Consider the following 15,930-nt stretch of genomic DNA (forward strand, 5'->3'; position numbering starts at 1 on the left):
GTGCCCATATGGAATCCGGGCACATGCAAAGTGAGGATTTTAGCCACTAGGCTACCATGTAAGGCCCTCTTTGTTTTTTCAAGCAAAATCTAATTTGTAAATTTATTTTTGTTTTTGGTATTGCTGTTCTCTAAACCTTGTATTGTACCTATAGTGAAATTATTACAAAGGATACAGTACAAAAAATGATAAAGTTTAACATGGTTGTCAATGTATTTAATCACAGGCAGATTTGAGTCTGAGGAACAAACCGTCAGTTGTGGTAATAACTGATTATTGCCAGGAATGAAAAAGTTACCCAGAGGCCCATAGCAAGCACGTGGCTAAACTCTGAATCCATGTGTACCAGCTCAATCAGATGCTGCCTAATTCTCAGATGTGATCTAGGCTCCACCCTGCTCTTTCATCATGAAGGAGTCTAGAAGATGTCTTCTGTAGCTGTAGCTGCCCTAAAAGACAATGCCCCGTGCAAACTAACACTTTCTTGAACAGCAATCCCTAAGGGAGAGAATGAGAGCAGTGGAAGAGAGCAGATGCTGAAAGTGAGAAACAAAACAAAAACACCTGTGCAGCTCTCCTTGAGATTGAGAAAGCAGCTAAGCCTCAGAGCTGCCTTGGTTTCTAAAAACACTTCAGTTTCAATCTGTGTATGTCTTTATAGTAGCTTTGCATCATCTTGCACTAAGTAAACTGACATTTTAACATCTTATAAATAAGAAAATAGGCTGTTGCAGCGAGGGCGGCGGGAGGGTGGCCGTGTGGTATGCAGCGGACCAAGTCTGGGGCCAGCAGCTACAGCTGGACCCCCAGCTGGCCATCCCTGCCACTCGCCAGGTGGTGTTGAGGGATGGCGTGCAGCTGCCGCCTGGGGACTACAGCACCACCCCTGGGGGCATGCTCTTCATCCCCACACGGGAGGCACCAGGATCATCTATGACCAGAAATTCCTGATGGAGTGTCGGAACTCCCCACTAATCCAGACGCTTGCAAAGGACCTGCCCACCATTCCCGGGGTCACTTGCCCTACCAGTGATGAGCCCCGCCTCCCACCCCCAGAAGCCAGCCAGAGCCACATGCGCAACAGCCCAGAGGACAAGCGGACAGCTGGTGAAGAGTCGCAGTTTGAGACTTTTAAACGGCCAGCTGTCCCAGCGAGCAAGGTCTTCTGGGCCAAAAGTCACACCATCCAGGCCTTGAAGGATCAGGCGCCGGTCAGGGTGGGGGCTGGCAACCTTCTGGTCCTCTGCTGCTCTGCTCATGGTGTCTGCCTCCCTCCCTCCCTCCTTGTCAGCACCAGCACATACCTCCAAAGGTGCTTCCCTCCGTGGGTGCTGGAGCTGCAGTCCGGACCCGGACGGTGGACCACTCGAGAGAGGGCCCTTTCTGAAAGGACCTTCTGGCTCCTCTGGCCCTCCGGGGGTGCACCCATGCCTGCCTTAGGTTGGGGGTGCCTTGAGGAAGCGCTCCTCCCCGCCCTCCCCATGAGAAGCAATAAAAGCTGCCTTCGCCCTCAAAAAAAAAAAAAAAAAAAAAAAGGGAAAATATAGCTGAGATTCAGAGTCATGTCTGTAGTTAGTTACCTGGTTCTATTTCATACACCACACGTTCATTGGGTGAATGGATCTGAGGAGGCATTGCATCTTTTGGAGAGCCTGTGAAAGAGAGGAAATAAAACAGGGGTTCATCAAATAAATGAGTCTTACTCAAGAACATGCTTTTCTGTGAACCCGTTTCCAATTTCCTGGCATGATTTTCTAAGTCCTTTTAAGAAATCTCTTAATTTGAGGCCAGCACAGTGGCTCAACAAGCTATTCTGCTCATTGTGGTGCCACATAAGGGATCCGGTTCACATCCCAGCTGCTCCATTCCCATCTAGTTCCCTTTTGATGGCAACAGAAGATGGTCCAAGTCCGTGTGACCCTGGATGCAAAACAGAGACTCATAAGAAGCTCTAGCTCCTGGCTTCAGATAGGCTCAGGTTGGCCCTTGTGGGGAGTGACCTCATGGATGGAAGGACTCTGTCTCTCCTTCTCTGTTAATTTGCCTTCCAATTTAATAAGTAAATATTTTTAAAAAGAAATCCCTTAATTCTATTTTTGTTTAATTAGTGCACTTTAGTTATATGAACTAAGGTAAGTGAGATATATATTAAAAAATACATATTTGCTCTGCTCCAGGCTCCTAAAATTCACCTAATTTCCCAAATGATAGAGGCAGCAGCAGCAGCATTTGTCATATTTGGCTGCATCTCCTGCCATGAGTGCTTTTATGACCCCTAGAGTCTCTGGAGTGGTGTGTTCTAATGAGATGACTGGGGCTGTAGTCTCCAGGAGGAGAGGGCAGGTGGCCAGAAATAAAAATCAGTACACGATTTAGAATTGTGAGCTCACTCCCTAAATTCCATGGAGTGAACAGTCGGGCGACTGAGTCAATTACCAATGCCACTGCTTAATCAGTCTTGCCTACGAAATGAATCTATAAAATCCCTTACAAATGCTGTCGGAGAACTGCAGAGTTGGTGAAGACAAATACAAGCCATGAAGTTATGGCATTTCAACTTCAGAAGAAGTGAACTGCTACACTCAAAACCTTTCTGTATTACCCCTGTGCACTATTTCCCTCCCTGCCCCATGTGAAGCCTTTGTAATAAACTCGCTCATATAATAAGGAGTTTATGGAATCTTCTGTGATTCCAGAACATCACTGAACCTGAAGAGGGAGTTGTAGGAAACTGACTTGTAGACGAGTCAGGCAGATGCATGGATAACCTCGGGAAACACTGCACGAGACTGGCATATCAGGCAGGGTTATGGTAGTCTTAAAGGACTGCACTCTACGAGGGGCAGGGCAGTGTGGGCGATGAGATAACTGATAGTATTAAACTCAACTGTATTGTAGAACATGTAATTTGTACCTAGAAAGAATTAGAAACTTGTTATGTATTTTATGCTTGTGATCGGATATTTTGAGCACAAAGATAGATTATCCTTTATCAAGGCTCTATGATATCCTCCACCTTTAAGCACACATTATTAAGTATACTTTTCTTGCTTTTCAAAGCTTGTGTGAGATAGAGATATCAAACTAAGCCTGTGTGAGATAGAAATATCAAACTACACTACAATTGTTTTCATATTTTTGTTATATGTTGTCTAGCGATTTCTCCCCATTATTTCCAGAATATCTAGTATTAGACATGGTTAAATAAATATTAAGTTAATGAATACATAAATGGTAAAATCAAAACTCATATTGTTAAAGCAATTCAAGTTCATATAAGTATACTTCAGGTCAAGTTACCAGCTGAATTGTATCAACAGGATTTCTGCTCCTCTATATTGGAAAAACAATAGGTTGAAGAGGCTTTCAGTGTAGGGAGCAATAAACATTCCGAGCAAGGTCAGAGCCTGCTCAGGCTGTCTACAAACTCTTAGAGTCTAAGTTTTAATGTAATTGTTAGGAAGCTAATTTTGTTTAACTATAAAATGAAGAATCATAAAACACATCTCATGGTTTAGATTTGTGGTATAATGTATAAGTTTGATTGCATTAGACGGTAAGCCTCTCCTTCTCCACCTGTGTTTACTTACTTTTACAACTATAAACTAGGTGACCAAGCATTCCTCCTCTTACCTTTCCAAAAATGGGTGAACTTAAGTATGTGAGTCTATAGTTGTATCAACACACACACACACACACACACAGCTGAATATAAAGTTGGGTAACTCATTTGGCCTCCAAAGTCCATTCACATTAGACACAAAATGTATTCAGTTATTTTCTTCCTCATTAATCTTTCACTTAGCATTAATTGATGGGTTTGAACTTTCTGACTATGACAAAGCCATTTATTTTTGTGATTTAAGATTTACTTATTTTATACTTGAAAGTCAGAGTTACAGTGAGAGAGAGATCAAGAGATAAATCTTTCATTCACTGGTACATCCCTGAAATGGCCACATGGTTACAACTTGGCCATTCCAAAGCTGACAGCCAAGATTTTCTTCTGAGTCTCCCACACAGGTGCAGAGACCCAGGAATTGGAGCCACCCTCCACTGCTTTCTCAGGCAATAACCAGGGAGCTGGATCAGAAGGGGAACAGTCGAGACTAGGGACAGTGCCAAAATGGGATGACATCACTGGAGGTGTGGTATTAGTATACTAAGCCATCACATTGGCCCCTATATTTGTAATTGGCACTATAGTTTTGTAACTGTAATATTTTTGTAATTTGTCATTGGCCAATATCTCAAAAAGCTCTGGACAGAGAAACCCCAAGATTCAGAATTAAGTCTACTATCCAAGGAGTTATATCAAAAAGTTAACTTTCTGTCCGAATCTCATTGTTAGTAGGACTGTGAGTCCTGTCAAAATATGGATATGGCATGGTATTATTCTCCTATGCTATTATCACTTTTAACACAATGCACGTAGCCACATATCCTGTCACTAGATCTGAAGCTATCTGGTGACAGAGTTTTTGGGCTCTGCACAGGCCCTGTCCTTTCCACTTCTCTAGCCTCTCACACCCTATCCCATCAGTACAGAAATTGGAATGCTGCCGGTAAGCACCTTCAGTGACAGCAACAGGAGTTTTGGCTTCCACAAAAATAGAGCTTAATGAAACCATGTAGGACACTTTTTCAACAATACACTTAACTACCATTCATACATTCTCTATCTCTTGCTCAGAACTGCATTCACACAATACGCTATGTTTAATATTCGGAATTTTCCTGAGTAATAGTGTTGGTCCAAGTGTAAAGATAAGGGCACTAGAACCTTAATTAAAGTCATGCTATTAATAAGTGACAGTAATATAATTTAAACAAAGATATGCCTAGCATTCTTTTCCCAAATTTCCTTTGTATCAGTCACTTGCAGATTTATTCGGCTGATGTATTATTGAATTGATACTAGACACATGGAATTGCTGCAGGCCTCAAGTGATAACACCATGGATTAAAAGCATTGCCTATTTTCATATAATGCATACATATCTGTATGTGAAAAAATATTGAGAGCTTGAACAAAATCATCATGCATTTGCTGCGTATACTTAATACAAATCATGCTTACCTACCACCTTTACAGTAAGAGTCCTGGTGAGATGAAAGGTACGTCCATTTTCAGGATATGTTACCACACAGGTGTAATTGCCATTATTTGAAATCAAAGCAATGACAAAATTCAATTTCATGCCATCTGGCATAACGTTATGAAAATCTTCTATTTTATGACAACCCTTGAGGAAGTAAAACAAAATAGTTTATTTTTCGTTAAAAAGAGATTTTAAATTTGTAACATCAGAGTTAGAGAAAGAGAGAGAGAGAAAGATGCAACTATTAGAAATAGCTATGGCCGAAGCCAGGAACCTCATCAAGGTCTCCCAAATGGGTAACAGGGGCCCAAACACTTGGGCCATCTGCTGCTGCTTTTTCATGCCATCATCAGGATTAGCAGTGAAGCATCCAGGATATGAAATGGTGGCCATATGCATATATATATATATATATATATATATATATACACACACATACACACACACACAAACACATTTGCAGTGAACTTATAAATATAGGTATGTAACTTCCTACAAAATTATCTTGGTCAAGTGTTGGATAATGTTTCAAAAAAGAATACATAGCTCTTTTCTGTAAAGGATTCATTAGAATTCTGAAGTTACATGACTACAGAAGCAAAGATCTTTCATTTCAGGTTCCGGTATTGGAATTCTCAAAAGCTCATGTCGATAGTGAAGCAATACAATAAGGACTAAGTAAATTAGAGCAACTGAAAACTCTGCAATTTAGAAAAGTTACTTTTTTTCTGCATTTTTTTCATTGATTATATGAATTCAAGAATCTGGTCACACGATCTGATAACCCAGGACTCAATTGAGATGGCTGTTTTTGGCACTCTCAATCATCCTGTTGACTCCGTCTGTCATTTCCAAACAGCTCTCTATTTCATCACATTTTCACAATTGAGAATTACAGACCCAAAATCTAAAAGCTAAATAATTTTTTATTAACCTTATTATGACCAAGGAACTTGTTTCTGTTCTCAAATTATATTTCAGATAATTCAGCTATTTTAAAAAATTGATATGAAAATATCCTTTACAATATCTAGAGTTCTATTTTCATCCCTTAACTTTACTAACAGGCTATGCTGTTTTGTCTTCTGTTTTTGGAGAAAACTTTTCAGTTTATCCTCTAAGAACAAAATATATGAAAAACATTTACATTTTGAGAAAAATCTTAGCTTTCTTTTAAACATCTTCAATGATAAAAATCAATGATACTATTTTTAAGACCCTTCAAGTGCTTAAACTTCTGGGATTCTACTACTGACTTGTATTTTAAATTTTCTGTACTCACATACTTAATCTTTGATTCAAGTTTAATTATTTTATTTTATTCCAGTTTCTAATTATGCATTTTGAAATGTGAGTGTTACACTCAGATGCATATTTAGAAAGTCTTTGTTGCAGGGAATGTCTTTCAACAGTAGCACTGAAGTTTAGCCTCATGGAGATGATGAAGAGGATGCTGGTGTGTGCACAGTTTAATCCATGTTAGCAATGTTTCCTCTGTTGGAACAGGCAGTACTTTTGGTCATTTGTCACATTAGCAAAACAATCAAAACCCTTGCATTAGCAAAAAGTATAATGGCAAAAACAAATCTCTGATCCTACGATTAATTTTCATCGGATTTTGCTTAAATTAAGTTCAAACATCTTTGGAACTGCTTTTCATTCTTGGGGCACTGTTCGTTTAAACAGCTCAAAAGTGGGGCAGGTGAAAAGGGAAACTCTGAGCCTGTGGAACTCTATCATGAATATAAAAAAAATTTTTTTTCTCTTTCCCCCTACATATTCTTTAATAGCAGTGATGTACAATAAATATGCTCTAGCTGCACAAATGGAAAAAGAACGAAACAAAGGCATATTCTAGACATCACAATACAAATCTGAAACTCAGTTTTCCAAATGGCTAAGTAGAGCCCTCGCCCTAGGTTCTGAAAACCAACACATACTCATCAGGGAATTGAGGTTGTAAAAATCTTATTGAGCCACGCACTTAACATATATTTTATTACCTCTCATCATCTTCATCCCAGTTATGAAGCTTATAATGCTTTAATATTAGAGGTGAGAGAACAAAGGCCCGTGAGGTTAAGCCACTGTGGTGTAAGAGTGCAAGGCAGTACGGAAGCTGCAATGGGAACTTATTTTACTTGTTTCAAAATCCTTGACATTTTTAAAATCAATTGATCCATGTAAATATAATTGATTCTATGCATCTCATACACACAATTTTATGACCATAATAGAACTTCTACTTCCTCCAAGCCACCCTCCTCCTTCTTATTTTTCTTTTTCACTTAGGGGATATCAAAATTTCCATTTACCTCATAATCACAAGCTTAATCCTCCAGTAATTAAAGAATTCCATAAGTAAAAGGGGAAGACCACAGCTGATACTGTCTCCTAATTCTTAAACACTTTCTTTTTTAAAAAAATATATATTTATTTTTCTTGGAAAGGCAGACTTACAGAGAGGAGAGACAGAGAAAAAGACCTCCCCATTGGCTCCCTCTCCAAGTGGCCGCAACAGCCAGAACTGAGCCAATTCAAAGCCAGGAGCCTCTTCCAGGTCTCCAACACATGTGTGGGGTCCCAAAGCTTTGAAACATTCTCTACTGCTTTCCCAGGGAGCTAGAGGGGAAGTGGCACATGCCCACCAAGGATTTAGCCACTGAACTACCACACCAGATCCATGTGTCCTAACTCGGTCAGGTGGCTCTCAACCTGTGCCATGGGGAAACCAGTCTCAGTGTTAATAGTATTCATGCAGCCATACCATTTAAATCAGGTTAATTTGTCCAATCAGTGTAAACTGGAAAAACACTTTTCAGATGATAAATCGGTCATTATTACCTAATTGTCCATTAATAATCATTTTTTAACAATGTGCTGAAAAGAACTTGTCAGCTGCTTTAAACCTTCCAGGCTTATAGCAGTTTAGAAAGAAAAGAAAGGAAATATTTTACATGCCAATGTTCACATGTATTGTGGGAGTAGTTTTAGGCTAATATTGAATTGTCAACATTCATCAGTTCTAGCCTCTAAAACCTAGCTAGTGCTCTCGCTTTCTCTCTCGCTCCTTCTCACATTCCTTCTCTTTCTAGTCCCATTTTCTTCTACCTCTTGCAAATGTACCTGACAAACACAAACTAATATTTCAAATAAGTCCAGCAAATTTTATGGTGATGTCACAATCTTTTGTGTGAATTCCAGAAGAAAACAATCATGTAAAAGGGCTAGATGACCTAAGTATAGAAAAATGTTTCCACATACAAGACATTATTTAACAGTAAGTGGATTTCAGCAATGGAGCAAGCACTTGCCTGACGAGAAAAGCTACAATCCATCAAGGTGACCCATCACTTCCTCATTCTGAATTCAAAAAAGAGAGGTCAAATAGAAGAGCAACTTTACAACCACACAACGATCACCATGGCAACTGACTGCAACAAATAGGTAACGAACAGCACAAGAAATGATTTTGAGATTTTTGAGCACAAATAAATGATGTGGGGGCTTCAAAGGGTACAAGTGAAGCAATCTTATGACATCATAAAGATGAGTATTTTCATTTGAGAAATATACAATAAGAATTATGTAAAAAGGAAAGGACATGGTGCCTAATTCATTTGTATAAACTGCCTAGCAGATAACTGCAACAAATACAATGAAAGACATACTGGGGCACAAAAGTGTGAGAAGACCAAAGAGTAAGCACTTGGAAAAACTTAACAACGGAGATTCAGACTGAATCTTTAAAAGTTAAACAGATTATTGGTAGAAATTATGTAGGAGTGGGATCCGGGTGAGAAATACAGGAACATGCATGAAGAATTTACCGTCCCTGTCGTAATATTTTCCCCCAATATTATGACTTAAATTATTACACAATAATGTTCTGCTTGTATTTCATTTCCTTTTTTTGAAATGAACTCCATACAGGAAAGGTGGGCGAGTCCTCAACCTGTGTAATAGCGGCTTGCCTAATACCTGGCCTCAATGTACATGCTCAAGAACTGTGCATTACGTGGCAAAAATACATTCAAAACTAAGCCAAGACACAAGGCATGGAGTTGAGAGCCAATGGAATATATAAAGGAGAATTAGTGTATGGAATATAAGATATTGAGTAATGGATTGTAGGGTGGGTAGAGAAAATGGAGCTAAGGATACAAAGAATGAATCCACAAAACTAAGTCTGAAAAATCGGGACTACTTTTTGAAGTTTTGCATCAAAGATTGTGTTGGCATAAAACCCCCTACACATGGCCACAAAATCTCACAAAACATCTACAGCCAATCACTTCGAATGAATAGAAATAAGTCTCTCAGTGTTCACAAAACAATTATTTACAAAATCCCCTAGACGTGCCAGGCACTGTTAGGAGCTGGGTACATAATAGCCAGTACAAACAGAACTGGCACTTATTCCCATGGAATTTTACAGATCACTCTAATCCATTCAATTACTTAATGAATCTCTAAGGGCAACATACATTGCCTCTATTTTGTTCTGTGTGATTGATACACAATGGGAAAAGAGAGAGAGAGTCTATCCAGAACAGAAAAGGTAAATACAACATGACAGCAAGAGAGATAAGATATGAATGGTGTGTTATCAGAAGCACAGAATGATTGATTGATTTCTCCTAATCTAATGTCCTAAGACTTCAGATACTTGAATTTGGCTTTAAGGTTAAATAATGAATCTTGGATCATCAGATACTCTAAAACTACACATAAAATGTTGCATGTATATACATATAAAGATTTATATATGAAAGTATGGAAGACTATGATACTTTCTTCACATCAAAGATTAAAAATTACTATACAAAGAATTTAGGGAAAGGAAAAAGATAAAGAACCAAGCTAAAATGTTACATAAAGTTAAAGCAAGCATTTAAAAATACTATACTATAAAGACACAGTATTATCTTCTCAATAACCTGCTGACGCAGCACAACATGTTGGGTTATGAAACCAAAAGCCCAAGCCTGCCACGTTTTCAGAAATGGCCTTTCCTAATTCTTTCCTGGCTGAAAGTTAAAACACAAAAACAAACAAAAAATATTTCCTGTTCTCTGAACGATTTAAAAACAATATCTGGGCAATTCTGAATAGCTGTGCACTAAGACTTAGAAGTGTACTTAATATAGTGACAGGGGAAGAAAGAGAAAGAGAGACAGAGAGAATGAATCTTCATTTTCTGGCTCCTTCTTGAAATGGCCAAACAGCCAAAACTGGATCAGGTAAACCCAGGAGTCAGAAATTCCTACACAGATGGCAAGAACTAAAATATTCAGAGCATCATTTACTGACTCTCATGTGTGCAATTAGGAAGAAGTTGGATCAGCAATGCAGGTAGGATTTGGCTCCTGAAGCTCCTGAAGCATTTTTTCCTATTTTTTGTATTATTTTATTTATATATGATGAGCAAATTTCATGTATTTCACAATACAGATTTAGGAGCATGATTCTTCCCACCCAACTGTGCCTCCTACCTGCTTCCCCACATCTCCTCCTCTTTGTGTATTTATTATTTTTTAGTTTTTACAGTGGCCTACTTTAAGTTCATTCAAAAGAATAAACTTAACCCTCCAACAATTAAATAATTGGTAAGTAAATAAAGAAGCAAAAACACTGTTATGCAAACATATAGACTATGTGGCTATAAAATAATTAAATCTTAAAATGTCAATTTTATTCATGTAGATTACATTATTTGGCATTCTGACTACTAGCACAGATCATGGAAAATACATCATATTTGTCTCATTGGGACTGGCTTATTTAATGTAGTATAATTGTACCACTTATACTCACATGGTTGCAAAGGTCCGGATTTTATTCATGTATATGGCTGAGCAGTATTCCCTAGTATATATGTACCACATTTTTATCCAATTATTAATTAATGCACATCTGGGTTGACTTCCTAACTCATGTGAACTGAGGTGCTATAAAGATGGGAGTGCAGATTATGCTTTCGTATGCTGCTTTCATCACCTTTGAGTAAATTCCTAACAGCGGTATGGCTAAGTTATACAGTAGATCTATGCTAGGGTTTCTGTGAGATTGTGGTTTTGTTCTCCACAATGGCTACACTACTTTACATTCCAACCAACAGTGAATCGGAGCACATTTCCCTCCCCATCCTTGCCAACACTTATTTATTTCTCATTTCTGTATGATAACCACCACCCCAACTGGAGTAAGGTGAAACCTCACTGTGGTTTTTATCTGAATTTGTCTGATTTGAATTTCTCTGATGATTGACTTTAGCGATCCTAAGCAATTTTTTTTTTCATATTTCTGTTGGACATTTGGATTTCATCCTTTGAAAAAAATACCTGTCCACATCTGTTCCTCACTTCTCAAGCTAATTGTTTGTATTGTTGTTGCTAATTTGTTGAGCTCTTTATAGAAGCTGGGTATTAATATTGTATCAGTTGCATGGATTGCAGCATTTTCTCTAATTCTGTCAGCTGTATTTTCCTTTCAGGAATTCCTTTGCAATGGAGAAGCTTCTTAGCGTGAGACAACCCCACCTGTTTATCTTTTCATTCTCTGTGCTCATGAAGTCTTTCCCATGACGTTTCTGAAATATGCCAATGCCTTTCAGAGTTCCTTCCCGCATTTCCCTCCGGTAATGTGACAGCATCAGGTTGCAGATTAAGAATCATGATCCATTTTCAGTTTATTTTTGTGTAACGTGTAAGTTAGGGACACTATTTCATATTGCTCTATGTGGAGGTTCAATTTTCCCATAACCATTTGTTGAAGAGACTATCCTCTTTCTCAGACTGATTCTAGCTCATCTGTTACAGACCAGTTGATTGTGAATGCATGGATTGTTTTCTGTAGTTTCCATTATGCTGCATGGGTCTACATATCTATTTTTGTGCCAGTACTAGATGGTAGTAAGTCCTGAAATCTTGTATTCTAATGCCTCCTGCACTGTTTTTTGGTAACATTAATTTAGCTGTTAGAGGTTTCTCGTGTTTCCACATGAATTTCAGCATCAGTTACCCTAGTTTTTAGAAGAATTTTGTTGCTATTTTGATTGAGATTACAGTGAATTTGTAAATTGCTTTGAGCAGTAAGGACATTATAATAACACAAACTGTTCTCCACAAACATGTAAACATTTTTCCACTTTTTGTCTTCTTCATTTTTTAAAATATTTTATTTAAAATATAGATATGTTATTCACTGGTTAGATTTATATCTGAGTATTTAATTTTTGCACTATTAACAAAATTTTTGTACCATCCTTATATGTTGCTTCTCAGCCTTGGTATTGTCCATTTATACACAGCATACAGATTTTCTTGGGTAGTTTTTTTTATCCTGCAACTTCACCAAAATCTCTTACAAGTGCGAATTATCTCTTAACAGAGTCTTTTGATTTCCCTACCTATAGGTTTATGTCTTTTGAAAACAAGGAAAATTTGATTTCCTCCTTTCCAATTTGCATTCTTTTAATGCTTTTTATTACCTAATGTGTGTCTAAAAGTTCCAGAACTGTTTTAAGTTGAAAAGAGAAACTGGATATCTTTATCTGATTCACAAACTTAGTGGAAATGCTTCCAACTTTTAAGGCTTCAGGATGAAGCTAGCTGCGTGTTTTTTATGTATTGCCTTGATCGTGTTAAGGAATAATTGTATATCTAGTTTGCTTAAGATGTTTGTCTTGAAAATGCGTTCTGTTTCGTTAAATGTTATCTTTGTATCTATTGAGATAATCATTCTTTAATTAAATGCTTTCCGAGTACTAACTTTGGGTTTGTACTGTTATCTTTCTTCAGCAATTTCTTGATGTAGGCACAAACTCACTTCTTCTTAACCTTGCTTTTCTTATATCCCATGATATGTTGTGGAATCATTGCTGGATTTCAGGGATGTTTTATGTTTACCCTTCTCATTTCTTTTATGACCTACTGCTCATTCAAGAATATATTGTCCAGTCTGTATGTGTGTGAAAATTTTCTAGAGCTTCTGAAGTTATTCATTTTAAACTTCATTTCATTGTGGTAAAAAACCATACATGCTGTATCCAGCGCAGTAGCCTAGTGGCCAAACACTTCACCTTGCACTCATCGGGATCCCATATAGTTCCTGTCCTAATGGCCCCACTTCCCATCCAGCTCCCTGCTTGTGACTTGGGAAAGCAGTGGAGGATGGCCCAAAGCCTTGGAACTCCGCACCTGCATGGGACACGGAAGAAGCTAATGGCTCATTGCTTTGGATTGGCTCAGCTCTGGTCGCTGAGGCTGGAAGATCTTCCTCTCCATCATCCCTAATCTCTGTATATCTGACTTTCCAATAAAAATAAATAAATCTTTTTAAAAAGAAATAATACATGCTACGATTTTTATTTTTGTGATTTTTCTTCATGATCCAACATATTGTCTGTCCTACAGAATGTTCCGAGCTTAGATGGAGAAAACATACACTTTGTTGCTGTGAGATGACAGCTCTCAGATGTCAATGGGGCAGTTTGGTCCCTACTATCAACTAATTCTGTTGTTCCTTTGTTGATTGATTGTCCGATTTATCTGGGTGTTGAAGTCAAGCACTACCATCGAAGTGGAAGTCCTTGTGCCCCTGTGCAGTCACTATCAACTGTTTAAATAGCCAGGCGCCCTGGCATTGGGTGCATATATTTACTACAGCAATATATTCAAATTGATCCCTTAATCATAATGCGGCACCCTTCTTTTTCTGTTTCGACGGTTTTTGTGTTACAGTTTATTTGATGTTGATAACTTTTTCTTTTTTCTGTTCGGACTTGGATTATGTCTCCCCATCCTCTCCTTCTGATGAGAAATCAGCTGACCAGACACTCGTGTGTGCAATACATGCATTACAAGAAGTTGCTTAATGAGCTGCACCGCAGTGTCTACACCAATTAATCAATTTTATGAACACAATGTGCAAAAGAACAACCAGATTTTTTCAAACTGATACTCATAATGATATTCATACTGCTAAATAGCACTTGAGCATATTTCAACAGCTTCCATAAGGCCAGATCTAAAACACCAAATATAAAGGCTCATCTGATCCTTAGAGAATAGGAAAATCATTTTTGCTTTTTTGTCTCCAAAAGCTAATATTTCAAATCAAATACTTTAAGAATAAAGAACAGAATTAATCCAATATTAAATGTTAGGCTGTTCTACCATAATTTGAAGCTCTGGAATCTAACAAAATAATAAATATATTAAATCACAAACAATTAATGAATAAATATATAAGGAATATTAGGATCACACTTCCACGTACATCTACTGCTATATATTTTTAGGTCTCTATGTGAATACAAAGACAGTATTTGATCTGTATGCATATTGTGTTTCAGGTGTACTTTTATAAACTATTTGATATTGAGCAAATCTCTTGTAAATCATGTCTTTATCCCCAGGCTAGTTACAAATTCTAGCTTATTCAACAAACACTTATTGAACATCAATTTAACTCACAGGATTGTTGAATGAGAGAACTTTGTATCCTGAGATATGAATTAAGGAGACCCTGCCATGCAGGAGAAAAGAGGATGATAAAAACAAGTCACACAGTGAAGAGAAATTTAATCATGCCTCATTTCCTCTGCAGTTCTGAAAGATAAATATTTTGGTTCCTATACTTCCCAAACTCAGGTTGTTTGCAATGCTTCTCTTCCTGAGTCCCACAATTCAGTTCATGCCCCAACATGTGCTGAGTGTTCACCCTGCTCTTCCAAGGACCCTATGCCATAAAAGGATCAGCTTCTCCACATTAGCTCTGAGGAGTGTAGGATTAGGAAATGCACAGAACTGCCTTGCAACTTCAGATTCTGATTAGCAGCTGGACTGTTTGGAGTGAATTTTATAAGATGACATAAAAGTGTGGGTACCTGCCACTTAAGATTGTACCTTTTGCACGCTATGGTCAATCCTCAATCTTTACTTCGGTTTCTTCAATAATAAAGTGGAGGAATAATAGAGAGGCTGCTTCATAAGAATGTGGAGATTCTAAAGCAAAATAAATAAGGCATTTGGAACAATGTTGTGCTTAATAAATATTTGGTATTATTGTTCAGGTCTCTGAGACTTCATCTCCCAATATGTCAACAAAGGACTTCTATCTCACAGAGTACATGTTATGCCATATAAAATATCTAGCACACTGTCTTGCACTGTAACATGCAAGGAACGTTATTTTCTTCTTGCTTTTTCAATTAGATCTCATCCTGAAGATAACAAGAAAACACATTTCCTGGAATTGATTATAATTCGTATTATTTGTCTTACTAAAAGAAGCCATGGGGCCTGGCATGATAGCATAGTAGTTAATCCTCGCACTGCACGTGCCTCGATCCCATATGGTTGCTGGTTCTAATCCCTGCCGCCCTGCTTCCCATCCAGCTCCCTGCTTGTGGCCTGGCAAAGCAGTTGAGGACGGCCCAAAGCCTTGGGACCCTTCACCCGTGTGGGAGACCTGGAAGAGCTCCTGGCTCCTGGCTTTGGATCGTCTCAGCTCCAGCCATTGCGGACACTTGGGGAGAGAACCATCGGACAGAAGATCTTCTCTGTCTCTCCTCCTCTCTGTATATCTGGCTTTCCAATAAAAAGAAATAAACCTTAAAAAAAAAAAAGAAGCAGCCATGGCTGTGATGTTAATGTGAGGAATTCAGTTGAGAACAACCAAAACAGAACTCCTGTGGAGAGGCCAAGATAATGAATATTTAAGGAAGATTTTAAAAGGCAGAGAATTAAAAACAAAGTCAACGGTGCTAAAGAGTGGTCAGAGAATACAATTACTCAAAACTTTGATTTTGTTTCCAATATAA

The 15,930-nt window shown here is 38.1% G+C and overlaps 1 protein-coding gene across 3 annotated transcripts in view; it reads right to left on the bottom strand.

Moving 5' to 3' along the window:
- LOC121171274 (interleukin 1 receptor accessory protein) overlaps positions 1-15,930 on the bottom strand; it is a 128,462-nt gene that overhangs the window by 27,004 nt on the left and 85,528 nt on the right. For all 3 annotated transcript variants that reach the window (XM_041002908.1, XM_041002907.1, XM_041002909.1), the window contains 2 exons: positions 5,081-5,246; positions 1,581-1,652 (listed from right to left, as the gene is read on the bottom strand). In XM_041002908.1, the coding sequence (XP_040858842.1) occupies positions 1,581-1,652; positions 5,081-5,246 (238 nt within the window). The remainder of the gene's footprint in view (positions 1-1,580; positions 1,653-5,080; positions 5,247-15,930) is intronic.

This window comes from Ochotona curzoniae, unplaced genomic scaffold (genome assembly GCF_017591425.1).
Source record: "Ochotona curzoniae isolate NIBS_2020 unplaced genomic scaffold, NIBS_Ocur_1.0 scaffold_2587, whole genome shotgun sequence".
NCBI lineage: Eukaryota > Metazoa > Chordata > Mammalia > Lagomorpha > Ochotonidae > Ochotona > Ochotona curzoniae.